This window comes from Panthera leo, chromosome C2 (assembly GCF_018350215.1).
Source record: "Panthera leo isolate Ple1 chromosome C2, P.leo_Ple1_pat1.1, whole genome shotgun sequence".
Taxonomy (NCBI): Eukaryota; Metazoa; Chordata; class Mammalia; order Carnivora; family Felidae; genus Panthera; species Panthera leo.
Genome location: NC_056687.1, coordinates 133,824,212 through 133,838,397, shown reverse-complemented (window position 1 = coordinate 133,838,397; position 14,186 = coordinate 133,824,212). Strand labels below are relative to the sequence as shown.

At 43.5% G+C, this 14,186-nt stretch overlaps 1 protein-coding gene across 3 annotated transcripts in view; it reads right to left on the bottom strand.

Annotated features, from left to right (window-relative positions):
* Window positions 1-369: 369 nt before the first annotated feature.
* PLCL2 (phospholipase C like 2) overlaps window positions 370-14,186 on the bottom strand; it is a 194,878-nt gene continuing 181,061 nt past the window's right edge. For 2 of the 3 annotated variants that reach the window (XM_042954817.1, XM_042954820.1), the window contains exon 6: window positions 370-752. In XM_042954817.1, the coding sequence (XP_042810751.1) occupies window positions 573-752 (180 nt within the window). In that variant the 3' untranslated portion in view covers window positions 370-572. Of the gene's footprint in view, window positions 753-5,652; window positions 12,696-14,186 lie in introns of those variants that run through there. The other variant, XM_042954818.1, reaches the window with a different exon arrangement.

Here is a 14,186-nt window from a genome sequence, read left to right as displayed (position 1 = left end):
TGTATGTCTACCCAGCGTGTGTCTTCAGCCGGGAGCTGCAGTCCTTGTACCGACGGCTCTCCAAGGCCCCTGGGGACTCGGAGCATCTGTCCACTTACATTCTCCCTAGTAATTATGGCTCAGCAGGCACGCCACCAAAATCATCTATAACCCAGAGACTCTGGCAATCGTATAGAAGTAAAATGCGTAGATTAGGTTTCTGTCCAATAAATACTAATTTGACAATACAATCCATTTCCATCTTAAGAAACTGTTTTCAGTTAGGAAAACATTTTTTCTCAACGGAACTAGAACGAATAGTCTGTGGTTCACCCTGGAACTGTTAACGATGTCTTTGTATACAAATATAGCATATTTTGGCCAGGAATATAATTTCTTGTTAAAGAGTTTATTTGCCTTCACACGCAGAATTGCTACATACATTCACAGTTTTAAGAGACTGCAATTAGCTATTCCAGTTGTGCTTTAAAATCCCAAATATTATTTTCATTAGTGAGTGCAAAACAAATGTCCCACTTGACTACAATTGGTCCTAGAGTTATAAACTCCATAATGGTTTCTAGAAAATTCCTTCAATCTCCAGTTTCATCATTTGCTTTTTCAGGTATGACTTCCAGGCTCCGACGCGGCTTCTGAACGTCGGCATTTTCTGTGCCTGGTTTATTCAGCCCACATGAAACAGCAGCATAATGGATTTGTTTCAGGTTCTCCAAGGTCTCGTTCTTAGCATATTTCAAAAGATCCGCTTGTCCCTGTAACAAGACATGCAATTAAATGTTAGGTGTGACTAACATGACTTCTTGTTGCAGTCTGACAATACAGGTGTTCCACTGAAATAGAAATATTTTGATGCCACAAGAGGGCATGTTTATCTGCTATTGGCACTGTATCCGAATAGGTCAATTGTAATAAAAAACAAGACTGTCTTCCCCGTTTTCCACATCAAGCTCCAAGACCGTGCTGCCTCTTTGGTTCTTTCCCTTTATAAATCTGAATAGAATGCTGTGTGTGTGGACCATGGCTGTCTGCCCTGGTTAGAATTACATCTTTTTGTAAATTGTTTGGCCCATCTTGGTTTTTTTCCTTTTAAGATTTGCCTTATTTTTAGCTTCTCATTCTGAAGTAAGTATAAATTCACAGGATGCAAATATAATACAGAGAGGTCTCATATACCTTTCCCCAAATTTCCCCCAATGGTTATGGCTTACATAACTAGAGTACAAGGTCCAAACCGGGCAGCTGACGTTGGTGCAATGTACATGTATAGCTCTGTGTCACTTCATCCCATGGGGAGATTCACGTAACCACCACTGCAATCAACACACAGAGCTAACCTGCCGCCACAGAGACCTCCCAGGCACCAGGACTCTACGGTCACACCCTTCCCCATCCCTCCACCATCCGTAGCCCCTTGACAACCACCAGTCTGTTCTCCATTATAAAGACTTGCTTTTGAAGCAAGCTTTGGCAGATAGGCACCCAGCAGGTTTTCACGGACTACTTGCTTAAAGGAGGAAGGAAGGAAAGGATTCTTTACTTTCAATAAACTTTCTTAGCCAAATCTTAATTTCTTTAGTGGGGTGTGGCCATCCTCTCGACATACACGCAGTCTAACACATAGGTCAAGACACAATGGGATGGACTGAAGCACCAGTCACTGGGAGTCTGGAATCTGAGCTGATTCCAGAGCTCAATGGAGAGTTTGTCAGCCTCATCACTCTTGACATATTGACCAGAGAATTCTTTGGCCGGGTGGACGCGTGGACGGCTGTCTTGTGCATCTTGGGCTGGTGAGCAGCATCCATGGCTTTTGGCCCCTTTAGACCAGTTGCACTCCCTCAGCTGTGACAACCAAAATGTCTGTGGATGTTGTCAAATATCCTCTGGGGGGGTGAAACTACCCATATATCAGCCGACCATTTCAAGATTACTGGTTAGGAGAGATGATGTGGTACTCCACTGTAAATTCCAACATTCCTACTTTGGTCGTTTGTTCTATTTTCCCCTCTGATATTTAATCTGCCTTCCATTAATAGTTGTTTCTACTTATACTATTACCTTTCCTTCTCTCCTATCTTGTCTCCTTCCTCGGGCTCTAAATTCATTCTGTTATTCTCTTTATCATCCCTCCATACTTTGGCTTTTTCTTTGTCATACTTAGATTCTTGGTACTATCCCATCTTTCTCCTGTTTTTTTTTTTTTTTTTTCCCCTTAACTGCCTCTCAGCGTGCATCCCATTAAAGTGTTCCTGTACAACAAAAGCTGGGGGCCAGTTGCGGAGGCAACAGGTAAGGACTTACCTTGGAAGGCAACTGGACTACAATCAAATCTCAGCCTCTGGTGAGACTAAATTGCAGCGTAATCTTAAGCCACTATGAGGCCGGAATCCACAGAATGGTTTGCTGTTTACCACTTACTGTTCATGATTTTCCTGCTTTACAAAGACCTTTAATTAGTAACTATAAATACATGCTCCATTGCTTAGTTTAACTGAAGAGCTTCATTTTTATTCATTCTTAACTAGTCACTGAACTCATATGCTGAAATTTTACAAGCAGTAAGGTCTTTGTACGTAAATATAGCATATTGTGCCAGAAATATAATTTCTTGTTAAAGACTTTATTTGCCCTCACGTGCAGGATTGCTACATACATTTATGGTTAACAGATTGTAACTAGATATTCCACTCGTGCTTTAAAATTCCAAATATTGTTTTTAAATTAATTAACTTTATTTTTTAGAGCAGTTTCAGGTTCACAGTAAAACTGAGCAGTTAAGTACAGAAATTTCCCGTATGCCCCAATCCCCGCATGAGGCATAAACATCTCCACTACTGACATCCTGCCCCACAGTAGTACATTTATTGTAACTATAGACCTACACTGCACATCATTATCGCCCAAAGTCCATGGTTTACACGAGGGTTCACTCTTAGTGTTGTACATTCTGTGGGTTTGGACAAGTGTACAATGACATGTGCCCCATTACGCAGCATAGTCACACTGCCCTAAAAACCCTCTGTGCTCCCCCTATTCATCCCTCCCTTCCCCTTAATGCCTGGCAACCACTGATCTTTTCACTAACTCAATATTTTGCCTTTTTCAGAATATTATATAGTTGGAATTCTACAGTACGTAGCCTTTTAAGATTGGCTTCTTTCACTTAGTGATATGCAATTAACTTTCCTCTATGTCTTTTACGGCTTACTAGCGCAGTTGTTTTTAGTGCCAAATAATGTTCCATCGTCTGGATGTACCACAGTTTATTCATTGACTCACCTACTGAAGGACATCTCAGTTAAACCCAGGTGTTGGTGCTTATGAATACAGCTACTATACACATCCATGTGCAGGATTTTGTGTGGACATGAGTTTTCAATTCATTTTGGTAGATACCGAAAGGAGCATGACTGCTAATATCATACAGCAAGAGGATGTTGAGTTTGGTAAGAAACTGCATCCCGTCTTCCACAATGGCGTGCCGCTTTCTGTTCCCACCAGCAGTGAATGAGAGTTCCTGTTGTTTCACATCCTCACCAGCATTTGGTGCTGTTAGCACTTTAGATTTTGGTCATTCTAAAAGGTACACATTAGTGTCTAATTTTTGTTTTAATCTGTAGTTCTCTAATGACATATAATGTTGAACGCCTTTCCACATGCCTACTTGCCATCTGTATGCCTGCTGTGGGGAAGCGTCTGCGCAGATCTTTTGTCCATTGTTTAATTGTTCATTTTCTTATTGTTGAGTTTTAAAAGTTCTTTGTATGTTTTAGGTAACCATTGCTTATCCGGTGTGTCTTTTACAAATATTTTCTCCAAGTTTGTGGCTCGTCTTCTTGTTCTCAACTTGTCTTGCAGAGCAGAAGTTTTTAATTTTGATAGAGTCCTGCTTATAAATTCTTTCTTTTCTTTCTTTATTTCATGACTATGTTGTTGGTGTTACACCTAAAAAGTCATCACCATACCCAAGGTAAGCTAAGTTTTCTCCTATGCTATTTTCCAGAAGTTTTATAGTTTTCCATTTAGGCCCACAATTGGCTTGAAGTTAATTTTTGTGCAGGGTGTAAGGTCTGTGTCTAGATTTTTTTTTCTCTTAGCATGTGGATGTCCAGTTGTTCCTGCACCATTTGTTTAAATGAGTATCTTTGCTCCATTGTATTGCCTTTGCCCCTCAGTCAACAATCAGCTGACTAAAATTTATGTGGGTCTATTTCTGGGCTCTCTATTCTGTTCCATTGATCTCTTTGTTCTTTCACCAATATTACACTGTCCTGATTACCATAGCTTTTTTTTTTTTTAAGTTTAATTATTTATTTTGAGACAGTGAGAGCCAGGGAAGGAGAGAGAGGGAATGAGAGAGAGAATCCCAAGCAGGCTCTGCACTGTCAATGCAGAGCCCGATGCAGGGCTCGAACTCATTAACCCAGAGACCATGACCTGAGGCATAATCAAGAGTCAGATGCTTAACCAACTAAGCCACCCAGGAGCCCCAGTTACTGTACTTTAGAGTAAATCTCAACTTGGGTAGCGTCACTCCTCTTTGTTCTTTTCCTTCAAGACTGTGTCATCTATTCTGGGTCTTCTGCATCTCCATATAAACTTTAGAATCGATTTGTCAATATCTACAAAATAACTTGATGGAATTTTGGTTGGGATTATGTTGAATCTATAGCTCAATTTGGAAAGAAATGACATCCTGAAAATATTGAGTCTTCTAATCCATGAACAGGAAGTGTCTCTCCATTTATTCATTTCTTCTTTGATATATTCGATCAGTTTTGTAGTATTCCTTACGTAGATCTTGTACATATTTTGTTAGATTTATGCCTCAGTATTTTATTTTTGGAGATGCTAATGTAAGTGGCATTATATTTTTAATTTCAAATTACCCTCGTTCATTGCTGTTATCTGGGAAAGTGATGGACTTCTATACACTAACCTTGTATCTTGCAACCTTGCTATAATCGTTTATTAGTTCCAGGAGTTTTTTGTCAATTCTTTTGGAATTTCTACATAGATGATCATGTCATCTGTGAACAAAGTTATATTTTTTCCTTCCCAATGTATAACTTTTATTTTTCTTTCTTGTCTTATTGAATTAGCTTGGACTTCTAGTACAATGATGAAAAACAGTGGAGTCAGGGGATTTCTTTGCCTATGTTTGCCTAATGGGAAACGTTTGAGTGTTCCCACCATTAAGTATGATAGTTAAAGGTGTTTTGTTCTTTATCAAGTTGAGGAAGTTCTTCTCTTTCTAATTTGCTGAGAGTTTTTATCATGAATGGGCACTGGATTTTGTCAGATGCCTTCTTGCTATCTAGTGAGATGATCATGTGATTTTTCCTCTCTAGCCTGATTACACTGATTGATTTTCGATCGTTGCACCAACCTTCATACCTGGTATAAATATCACTGGGTCACAGTGTATAATTCTTTTCATACATTGCTGGACTCAGTTTTTTAATATTTTCTTGAGGATTTCTGCATCTATGTTCATAAGAGATATTGATCTGTAGTTTTTTTGGTAATGTCTATCTGGTTTTGGTATTAGGATAAATGCTGGCCACGTACAATATATTAAAAAGTATTCCCTCTGCTTCTATTTTCTGGAAGAGATTGTAAAAAAAAAAACTGGCATAATTTCTTCCTTAAATGTTTGATAGAATTCACCAGTGAACCCATGTGAGCCGGTGCTTTCATTTTAAAAGGTTATTAATTGTTTATTTGACTTCTTGAATAGAGATAAATCTATTCAAATAGTCTATTTCTTCTTGTGAGTTTTGGTAAAATGTGCCTTTCAAGAAATTGGTTCATTTCATCTAAGTTACCAAATTTGTGGGAATAGTGTAGTTCGTCATATTCCTTTGCTGTCCTTTTAATGCCCATGGGATCTGTAGTGACATCCCTTCTTCCATTACTGATATCAGTAATTAGTGTCCTCTTTTTTTCTTCCTTCATAGTTAGCCTGGCTAGAGACTTACTGATTTTAATGATCTTTTCAAAGAACCATCTTTTAGTTCTATTGATTTTCTCTCTTAATTTCCTGATGTCAATTTCACCGATTTCTGCTCTATTATTTTTATTAATAAAAATTAGTAGGTCTATGTTCAAAGTGCTTCCTTGGCATGTCCTCTTAGACTTCACGTGTCCAAAACTGAGTTCCTGATATTCTTCCTACCAGCCTCTCTATAACCAGCTCTTCTCAGGGTAAGACAACTCCGTTCTCACAGTGACTGAGAACACAGACCCTAGTACCATTTTGACTCGTCTCCTTTTCTTTCATCCCTCATCCCACTTGTCGGCAGCCTCCATTATCTCTGTCTTCAAAAAATATACACATATACAGGTTCTCAGCACTTCTTACCACCCTCATTGCTACCACTGGCAGCCTGAACCACCATCACCTCTCTCTGAGTTTATGACAACTGGCCATCTGGCTTCTCTGTCAACATGACAGCCAGAGACATACAACTAAACACAGTCAGAACATGAACCCCCCAACCCGTGGCTCCTCGTATAACTCAGACTGAGAGTCAAAGTCCTTTCTCACAGCCCCCGAGCTGTCTTCACCCTCTTCATCACCCCACCTTGTTCACTAAGCCACTGTGACACTGGGCCCCTAAATGCTCCTCAGACACGGCAGGTCCTCTCTGGCCCGGCCTCAAGGTTGCACACTCAACATTGCCTATGCAGGGAAGGCTCTCGCCCCAGAAGGACACACAGTTTGCTCTGTCACCTCCTTCGGGCCTTGACTCCCTGACAGCCTTTCCAAAATGAAAACTGCCACCTCTTGCCCCCAACTCTTCTTGCCCCTTCCCTGCCTTGCTTTCTCCATGACATGTTCTGTGTTGCTTTGTTTACTGTCTGTCTCTCCCATTAAATGTGAGTTCCAGGAGAACTGGGACTTTCACGTCTTCAATCCGCTGCTGAACCCTCACCCCTCAAGCCTACAACAGCACCAGGCATACAACACAGGCTTAAGAAATGTGTTGAATGAGTATAATGACACTAAGATGTGAAAGTCTCCTCTTTAATCCTCACAGTGGCCTCCTAATCATGTGCTTCACCTTTTTCTCTGCATTTATATATATATTATGAATAGGTATTGTATTTTTTACAGAAATGAAATCAAGCAAACCCTGCCATTCTTCAGTTTTCTTTTTTTCACCAAAAATCATGTCTTGGCAATCTTTCCATGTCAGCATATATAGATCTGCCACAGGATGACGGGGCATTTAAATAGAAAAATCCCCAGATGGTATACAGGATAATTAATGTGGTAATAACGAATTCTTTATCTGGTGGAATCTTGGTTCCCAAGTTTAGACAGGTCATTACCACACTTTGAACGGATCAGGCTTTCCACACCTAGCCAGGGGAGACACAAAGGACCCCCAGAGCTGGGGAGCTGCTGAGTTTTATCCCCGGCACTTGTATTTTGTTCTGTGCGTCCACAACCGCACGTCTGACACGTCTCAGGATTGTGGCATCCAGCGGGAGCAGAGAACAATTCTGAACAAGGTGATGATGGTGTTTGCTGTAGCAGTGTTCACGTCTCGTTGCTTCAAAAGAGCAAAGGCTATTTAAAACACCGCCGCCCACTGACACAGGGCATCTGGGTTTGAAGACTCCTACGAAACTGGCTTTGCAACGTTTCCAGTTGAGAAACTCAAACCCTATTTGGTTTCACACATTATGTTTTGAATTTCAAAAGTTATTCTATTTGGTTTTCATCTCGAAAGAGTTATAACAACCTTAGGTCATAATATTTAAGGTTCCTACTTAGACTCGGAATATAATCTTTAAAAGACATAGCTAAGGGCAGGGCTGGATCCCAGCGGCTCTTGTGGAGAGTTGGCCACAACTGTGCTCCTTCTGGCCCTGCCGGCGGCTGCCTGAGATCAGGTCAGAGGTCGGAGCAGCCGGGAAAGGAATGATGGCAGATCCCAGACACCAGGGCCAGTGCCCCAGCCATACTCAACACTTGGCCAATCAGCAAACTTTCTGTCTGACCATAAAAGATGCCCTAGCTTTTAATATGTTAAAAATACTTCAAGGCACATCTGTTAGTCCTACATAGTTTTTGAATCTAAAATTAACAACCACAATTCACTGCTTTTATTTAGACTTAGAGCTAAAACTATAGGGATTGTACACTTCCGTTATTCTTTTTCAAAGCTTTTTATTCCAACTGTCTATTAGAGAAGAACAGAATTGTCTTCCTTCTGAGATGAGTGAACCAGGGTGGCCACAAAGACTCCCCCGACCTCTGCCACCAATCCGTGCAATGGCCACGTGGCTGAGAGCTGGAAGGGGCAAAAATGGCCATCTGCCGTTCCCTGGGAGTCAGCAGACACATTTCTTCCACATTATAAGCAGGTGGATGGAAGAGGAAAAAAGAGGATACCCATACCATTTTGGGAGTCTGAAGGAGGCACAAAGGTAGTCAAAAAATTTTTAATTTAATGCAAATAAAGACATAAGCTATCAGTGTCTGGTTTGACCTCAGCATGTCTGGGGCCCACACTGACTTCTGGGTTGTTCTGGGACTAACAGCCCCAGCCCGAGAAGCTTCATTTGGATGGCGTGGACTAGGCTGCCTCCTTCTCGCTTCTTTGTCCACTCAGGAACAAAGCAGCTTCTAGGCACCTCCACCGATACCTTCTGCTCCCCCAAGACATGAAGCTAACTCTGGGATAAAGAGAGGGGGGCAGACACCTGGAGAGCGCCAAGGCCCAGCAGGAAGACAGACTGCCACCCTGCAAGCACCTAGCACCGGCCACACGCTGACCCCTTACTCAGCAATTTGCCATGCACGCGTCCTTATCTTTCCTATCACCCAGAAGGCTGCAAGAGTTTTCCTGTCCCCTCCCTCAGCATCACTCTGAGATGACAGCACAGGGACCTAGGGTTTTTCTGGCTGTCTCTTGCCAGAGAATCTAAATTGCAAAACCCTAACACAAGCTCATAATCAGGAAACATTTCTTGGAAAGAGAGTGACTAATGTATGCCGGGCACTGTATTAAGCCCTTCGCAAAGACTATCTCGTGACAATCTCAGTTCTGTGAGAGCTACTGTTAGTATTCCCAATTTTGTAGTCAAGGACATTGAGTTTAGAGGGATGAAGGGGCTTACCCAAGGCAGAGCCTGCACAGCAAATTACACTTAAAAACATACAACTTTCTCTCTGTGTGTTCTGTTTTCTTTTTGGATTAACTAAACCACAGGGCCCAAGCTATACAGTTGAGCCCACACATTACATGTGACACTTGAAAGCAAGCAAAGTGTAACGTCCACTACATTTCTAACATCCCCAGTGTATCACCAATGGTGCAGGCAATTCCTTCTTCCTGTGCTTAAACACAAGAACAGAGATACAGATTTCCATTCGTATTTGTTGAATGAGTAGGGAGCGAACAACACCATGGTGGGGCCACGGAAATCCTGGCCCCGGTTCTAAGCTGCCTCACTGCACTCCGAACGCCCCCCTTGAGAGGCCCGTGTGGCTGGCCAAGGCTGTAGCACATTCGTCAGAGTTAAGGAAGGCCTTCTTCCAACTGACGTCTCAATAAACCTTACACTTGAACAAAGATCCCCTGATCATCAGTCACCTGAAGTTGGTGCAACAGAGCATAGCAGCATGTGCTCGGCTGTGGGACGATAAACGCATGTTAAACGTTTCGTGATTTTTTTCTGTCCTATTGGCTTCCTCTGTGCTCAGTCACATGTGTGAAGGGAGTGACATGTGAATTGCAAGTGAATTCCTCTCTTCTCAGCAAGAAGACTGCCTTCCGTCTCCCCTGACTCCATCCCAAAGGGTTTGCAGGTGCTGGCCAGGTGGAAAGGCCCTCTGAGAGTATGAAGAACAGTTCCGGGAGCAAGACTCCTAACCCTTAGTCTTCGCCTTAATCCAGAGAGACATTCAAGCTGTATGAAGCAGTGTCCTGATTATGCAAGCAAAGTGGGTCGGTCCAGGACTATCTTTGCACCTCGATCCCCTCCCCGCTGCCGATATTTTGGCTATTTCATCACATTTACAGTTGTTTCTCAACTTCACAAAGGTTGTGCTCAAAGGTTTACGCACACTTTAATTTAAAATTTTTAACATAAGATGCGATTTAAATTCAGAGTGGGTGTCTTTCACCTCAGAAACTATTTTACGTGTCACTCAACAAAGACGGGGGGGTGGGTGCTCCCAGGCATTCCTAGGCAGCACAATGGAGGAGGTCTAAGTTGGGCCTTGACACGGGCGGGAAACGATTTCAGCAGAGGCCAAGGGGCTGTGGAAGACGCTGCCTTCCTTCCACACGTGACTCTACGACTCCCAACAAGTGATGCCTTTGGGGCCTAACCACGGCTTAGTAGCATGATTTCTATGCTACAAAGCTTTCTGAGTTCCAACTGTGGTTACATCTCCCTCTGATAATGGGAATGAGCATGGGAAAAGCTAAGTCTCACACTGGCAGTGAGAGCTGGCCCCCTACAGTGGGAGACGACCTCCCCTGACACAGAGCTGGTGGCTCACGTGGTAGAGGGGGGGTGAGGATTTCAGGAGGTGCCATTGGAGGCTGCAGATGGTGGAAGTGAGCCATGACCTAAGCATAGAAGACAGGAGGTCAAGAGAGTGTTCCAGGCAAAGGGGCCAGGGCCAGAGGGGAGCAAGGGCAGTGTGCCTAGTGTGTAGAGAGAGAAGGGGAGAGCAAGGGGATGCTGAGGGATGAGCAGGGCCAGGGCCACGAACACGGAAGCTTCGAAAACGCTAGTAAAAACAGCACGCACAAGCACTTCCCTCGCACTGTTAATTTTTTAAGCACACTTTTTGCACGATTAAACGTTAGCTGAGTGATCACAAATTCCACATTAGTGGGATCCAAGGTCTGAGGTTTTACTGTGTTTTAAATGGACCAGAAAGTACAGCCTGTCTAATGACAGGCACTACCATAGTTTGGTTTTCTGAGTCATTCTGAAGAGTCTTCACATGCTAAAGAGAGGAATGGCTTCCAGCCAATTACAGATTTTCAGGAAAACAGGCAACATAATACATCACCTAGTACATAAAATAACTAAAGGATATTAACATCAATAAAGAAAAGGAGTTGCCCATGGGCCATCACAGCAATGTTCAGAAAAGAAACAAATGTCATTCTTCAGTCTTCAAGGTAAGTACTATACCTCAGGTAAAAACAAAATCAAGATGAACATCTCAGCAGGTGCAAAGACTGTCTGGTTTAACTATTTATTTTTGGCAGAAGTCTCATTTTCCTAGAGAGAACAAATCTCTAATTACTTCTAGGGCTTAGCTTTTAGTCTTGGTTTTGAGGGCGGATGGTGCGGAACAGGAAGAGCTGGCTTGGCAGCAATCCTTCTGGAAAACATCTTGGGGTTGTAATAAACTTTATTTGAGTCTGTGATATGACACAGGTGTTAGAAAATCCAGCATAATTTTGGCCTGTATTGACAGTAAGATAATTTTCAGATTATGAAGAAAACCATACTGACGAGTCCTACCCTGGGGCCGTCAGTGCACCGCGTATCCAAAGTATGGGGATAATTCTGGCCACCCCATCTTATGAAGGACACTGACAAACCAGAGCCATCAGGAGACCAAGGGACCCAGTGAGGAGGGGATCAGATGCCATCTCACCCTATTATCTGCAGAGATTGAGCATGTCTGACCTGAATCAGGGAGGTCTAAGAGAAGGTAGTGATAGTTTGCAAAGGTACAAAGGGATGTTGAGGAGGAGGGAATAGAATAATTCTGTGCTGCTTTGAGGGTATTACTGGAACCAGTGGGTAGAAATGAAGTTACAGAGAGATAAAATTCCATATACTGTATGGCAGAACAAAACTAAGATTGCATGACAGTGGAGCAGGCTGGCAATCTGGTGGGAGCAGCAGGAAGGTGGGTTTGATGACTTTATGGGGTTGTGTGGCCAAGCCTCACAGTGTATCCTATACCCTTCTAAGGGAAAATGCGTCATTGGCAGGTTCTGCCACTGTGGTAGACTATCTCCAAAGGCAGGTGCCATAATTCCTTCCATCTCTGTCCAGGCATGCTACTCCATCCACTAAGAGGCGGAGTCCACTTCTCCCTCCCTTGAATGTGGGCTGGAGTTGATTTCCTTTGGTCAGTAACATGGAGGAAGTGGTCTTAAGAAGCCTGGCAGCTTCTCCTTTTGTTTTCTTGGAATCTCATAGCAATATAAGGAAGCTGGGGCTGGACTACTGAATGACGATGGGCCATGCAGAGAAAGGGAGAGATCAAGAAGAGGGGGACCCAGCCATTCTAGCCATCCCTGGTGACATGCCAGCCACGTGAGTGGAGCCTTCTTGGCTACTCCAGGCCCAGCTGACCTCCCAGCTGAACCAAACCAACACCATATGGAGCAGAAACACCACCCAGCTGACCACAGCTAGCCCACAGAATCGTATCAAATAAGAAGCTGTTGTTTTAAGCCACTAGTTTTGTCATGGTTTGTTCTATGGCAACAGAGAACTGAAATAGCCAGTCAAGGCGGCCGTATTTTGTGCCATGTAACAGTGCCTTCCTGAGCACAGTGGATTGAAGCAGGTAGAGAACCTGATCCAAGGAGAACTTAATACGAGAGGAGGCTTATACCTTTAGGACCGCAGGTCTGGATGTGAAAGGAAAGGGTAGGCTCAGCCGATCAGATTTCCTCTCCTTGGAATTTGAACTAGGAAATACAAACAGATTGAGAACTTGGAATGAAACCTTCTAAGGTACAGTCGGGGCCAAACCAAGACCACAGTAAGTCATAGGGCAACAGAAACATGAGTGAGCAGAGGGAGAAGGACAGAGAGAGGACCATCGGCCCCCGGGGAAGAGCTGCCCCGGGTGCTGCTGGGCTTCCTGGCTGCCCTTTACTCCTGTGAGGCTGGAGCACGGCTTCCGGTCCCAGAGCTCCCTGGCCTTTCACAGTCCTCCCCGAGGCCAGCACCTCTCGCCCCTCCTCTGTGAGCTGGCCTGCAGGAGTTCTGCCTCTTAGAACCAAAACAGAGCAATTAAAGCAGGGCTCTTCTACCATGAGATTCCACCATCTTAGGAAGGGTAATAAATAGAAACAATAAAAATTATCACCAGTACAGTGAGCATTTAGCAAATGAAAAATAAAGGGAGAGAAACCTCTTAATTAAGCTGGTGGGCGGAAAATATTAACAGGATATCCTTCCCACATTTCTGGTGAAATGAGCAAAAAATAGTAAAATTGGCAAACACACACACACACACACACACACACACACACGCGCACACACACATACAACACAAGCAACAAACAAACAAAGGGGTATGACATAATTTAACAAACTTCGGAAACTCACAGAATTCATAGTGGCAATTCTTAGAAGTCCTGAAACTTTTAAAAGCCCAGTCAAACTGCAAAGACACAAACTGAGTGCCCTTTTCTTTTATTTCTTTAAAAAAAATTTTTTTTCATGTTTATTTATTTTTGAGAGAGAGAGAGACAGAGCACAAGTGGGGGAGGGGCAGAGGCAGAGACACAGAATCCAAAATGGGCTCCAGGCTCCAAGCTGTCAGCACAGAGCTCAACTCGGGGCTCGAACTTGGGAATGGCGAGACCATGACCTGAGCTGAAGTCAGCCACTTAACCAACTGAGCCGCCCCGGTGCCCGGTCCTTTTGTTTACTTCTGCTTGATGCAACAGAAAAGGTGATGGGACAGAGGGTAAGAAGAAAGAGGTAACGCAGGACAAGTGAGGAATCGGACTGACACACATAGAAAACTGGACACAGTATATCGAACAATGATGTTCTGACAGTGCAACACAGTGAGCCCTGATGGAAGAGATACAAACGGGGGTCCAGCTCCCTGTGTGGAGGGGTTCCAGGCTGCAGTGCAGGAAGGCAGAGCCTGGTGGCCCCACCAAGCCAAGGGGATGGAGTTTGGAGTTCAGGGAGGCTAAACAGCTGGGATGTACAGGGTGGAGCAGTGGGGCTCTTAAACAGCTACTGTCAGTATCTGGTTCGGGAAGACGAAGGGTATGATGAGCACCAAAAGGAGAGGAGTGGGAAGCTGGATGGGATTAACGGCAGAGTAGGCACTGTAGAAGATACAGCAGTATTGGTTGAAGATGTAGAAACAATGGAAAACTATTTTTTAAGAAAAGAAAAGGAAAGAAAAGAAAAGAGACCTAAAAAGAAATGAA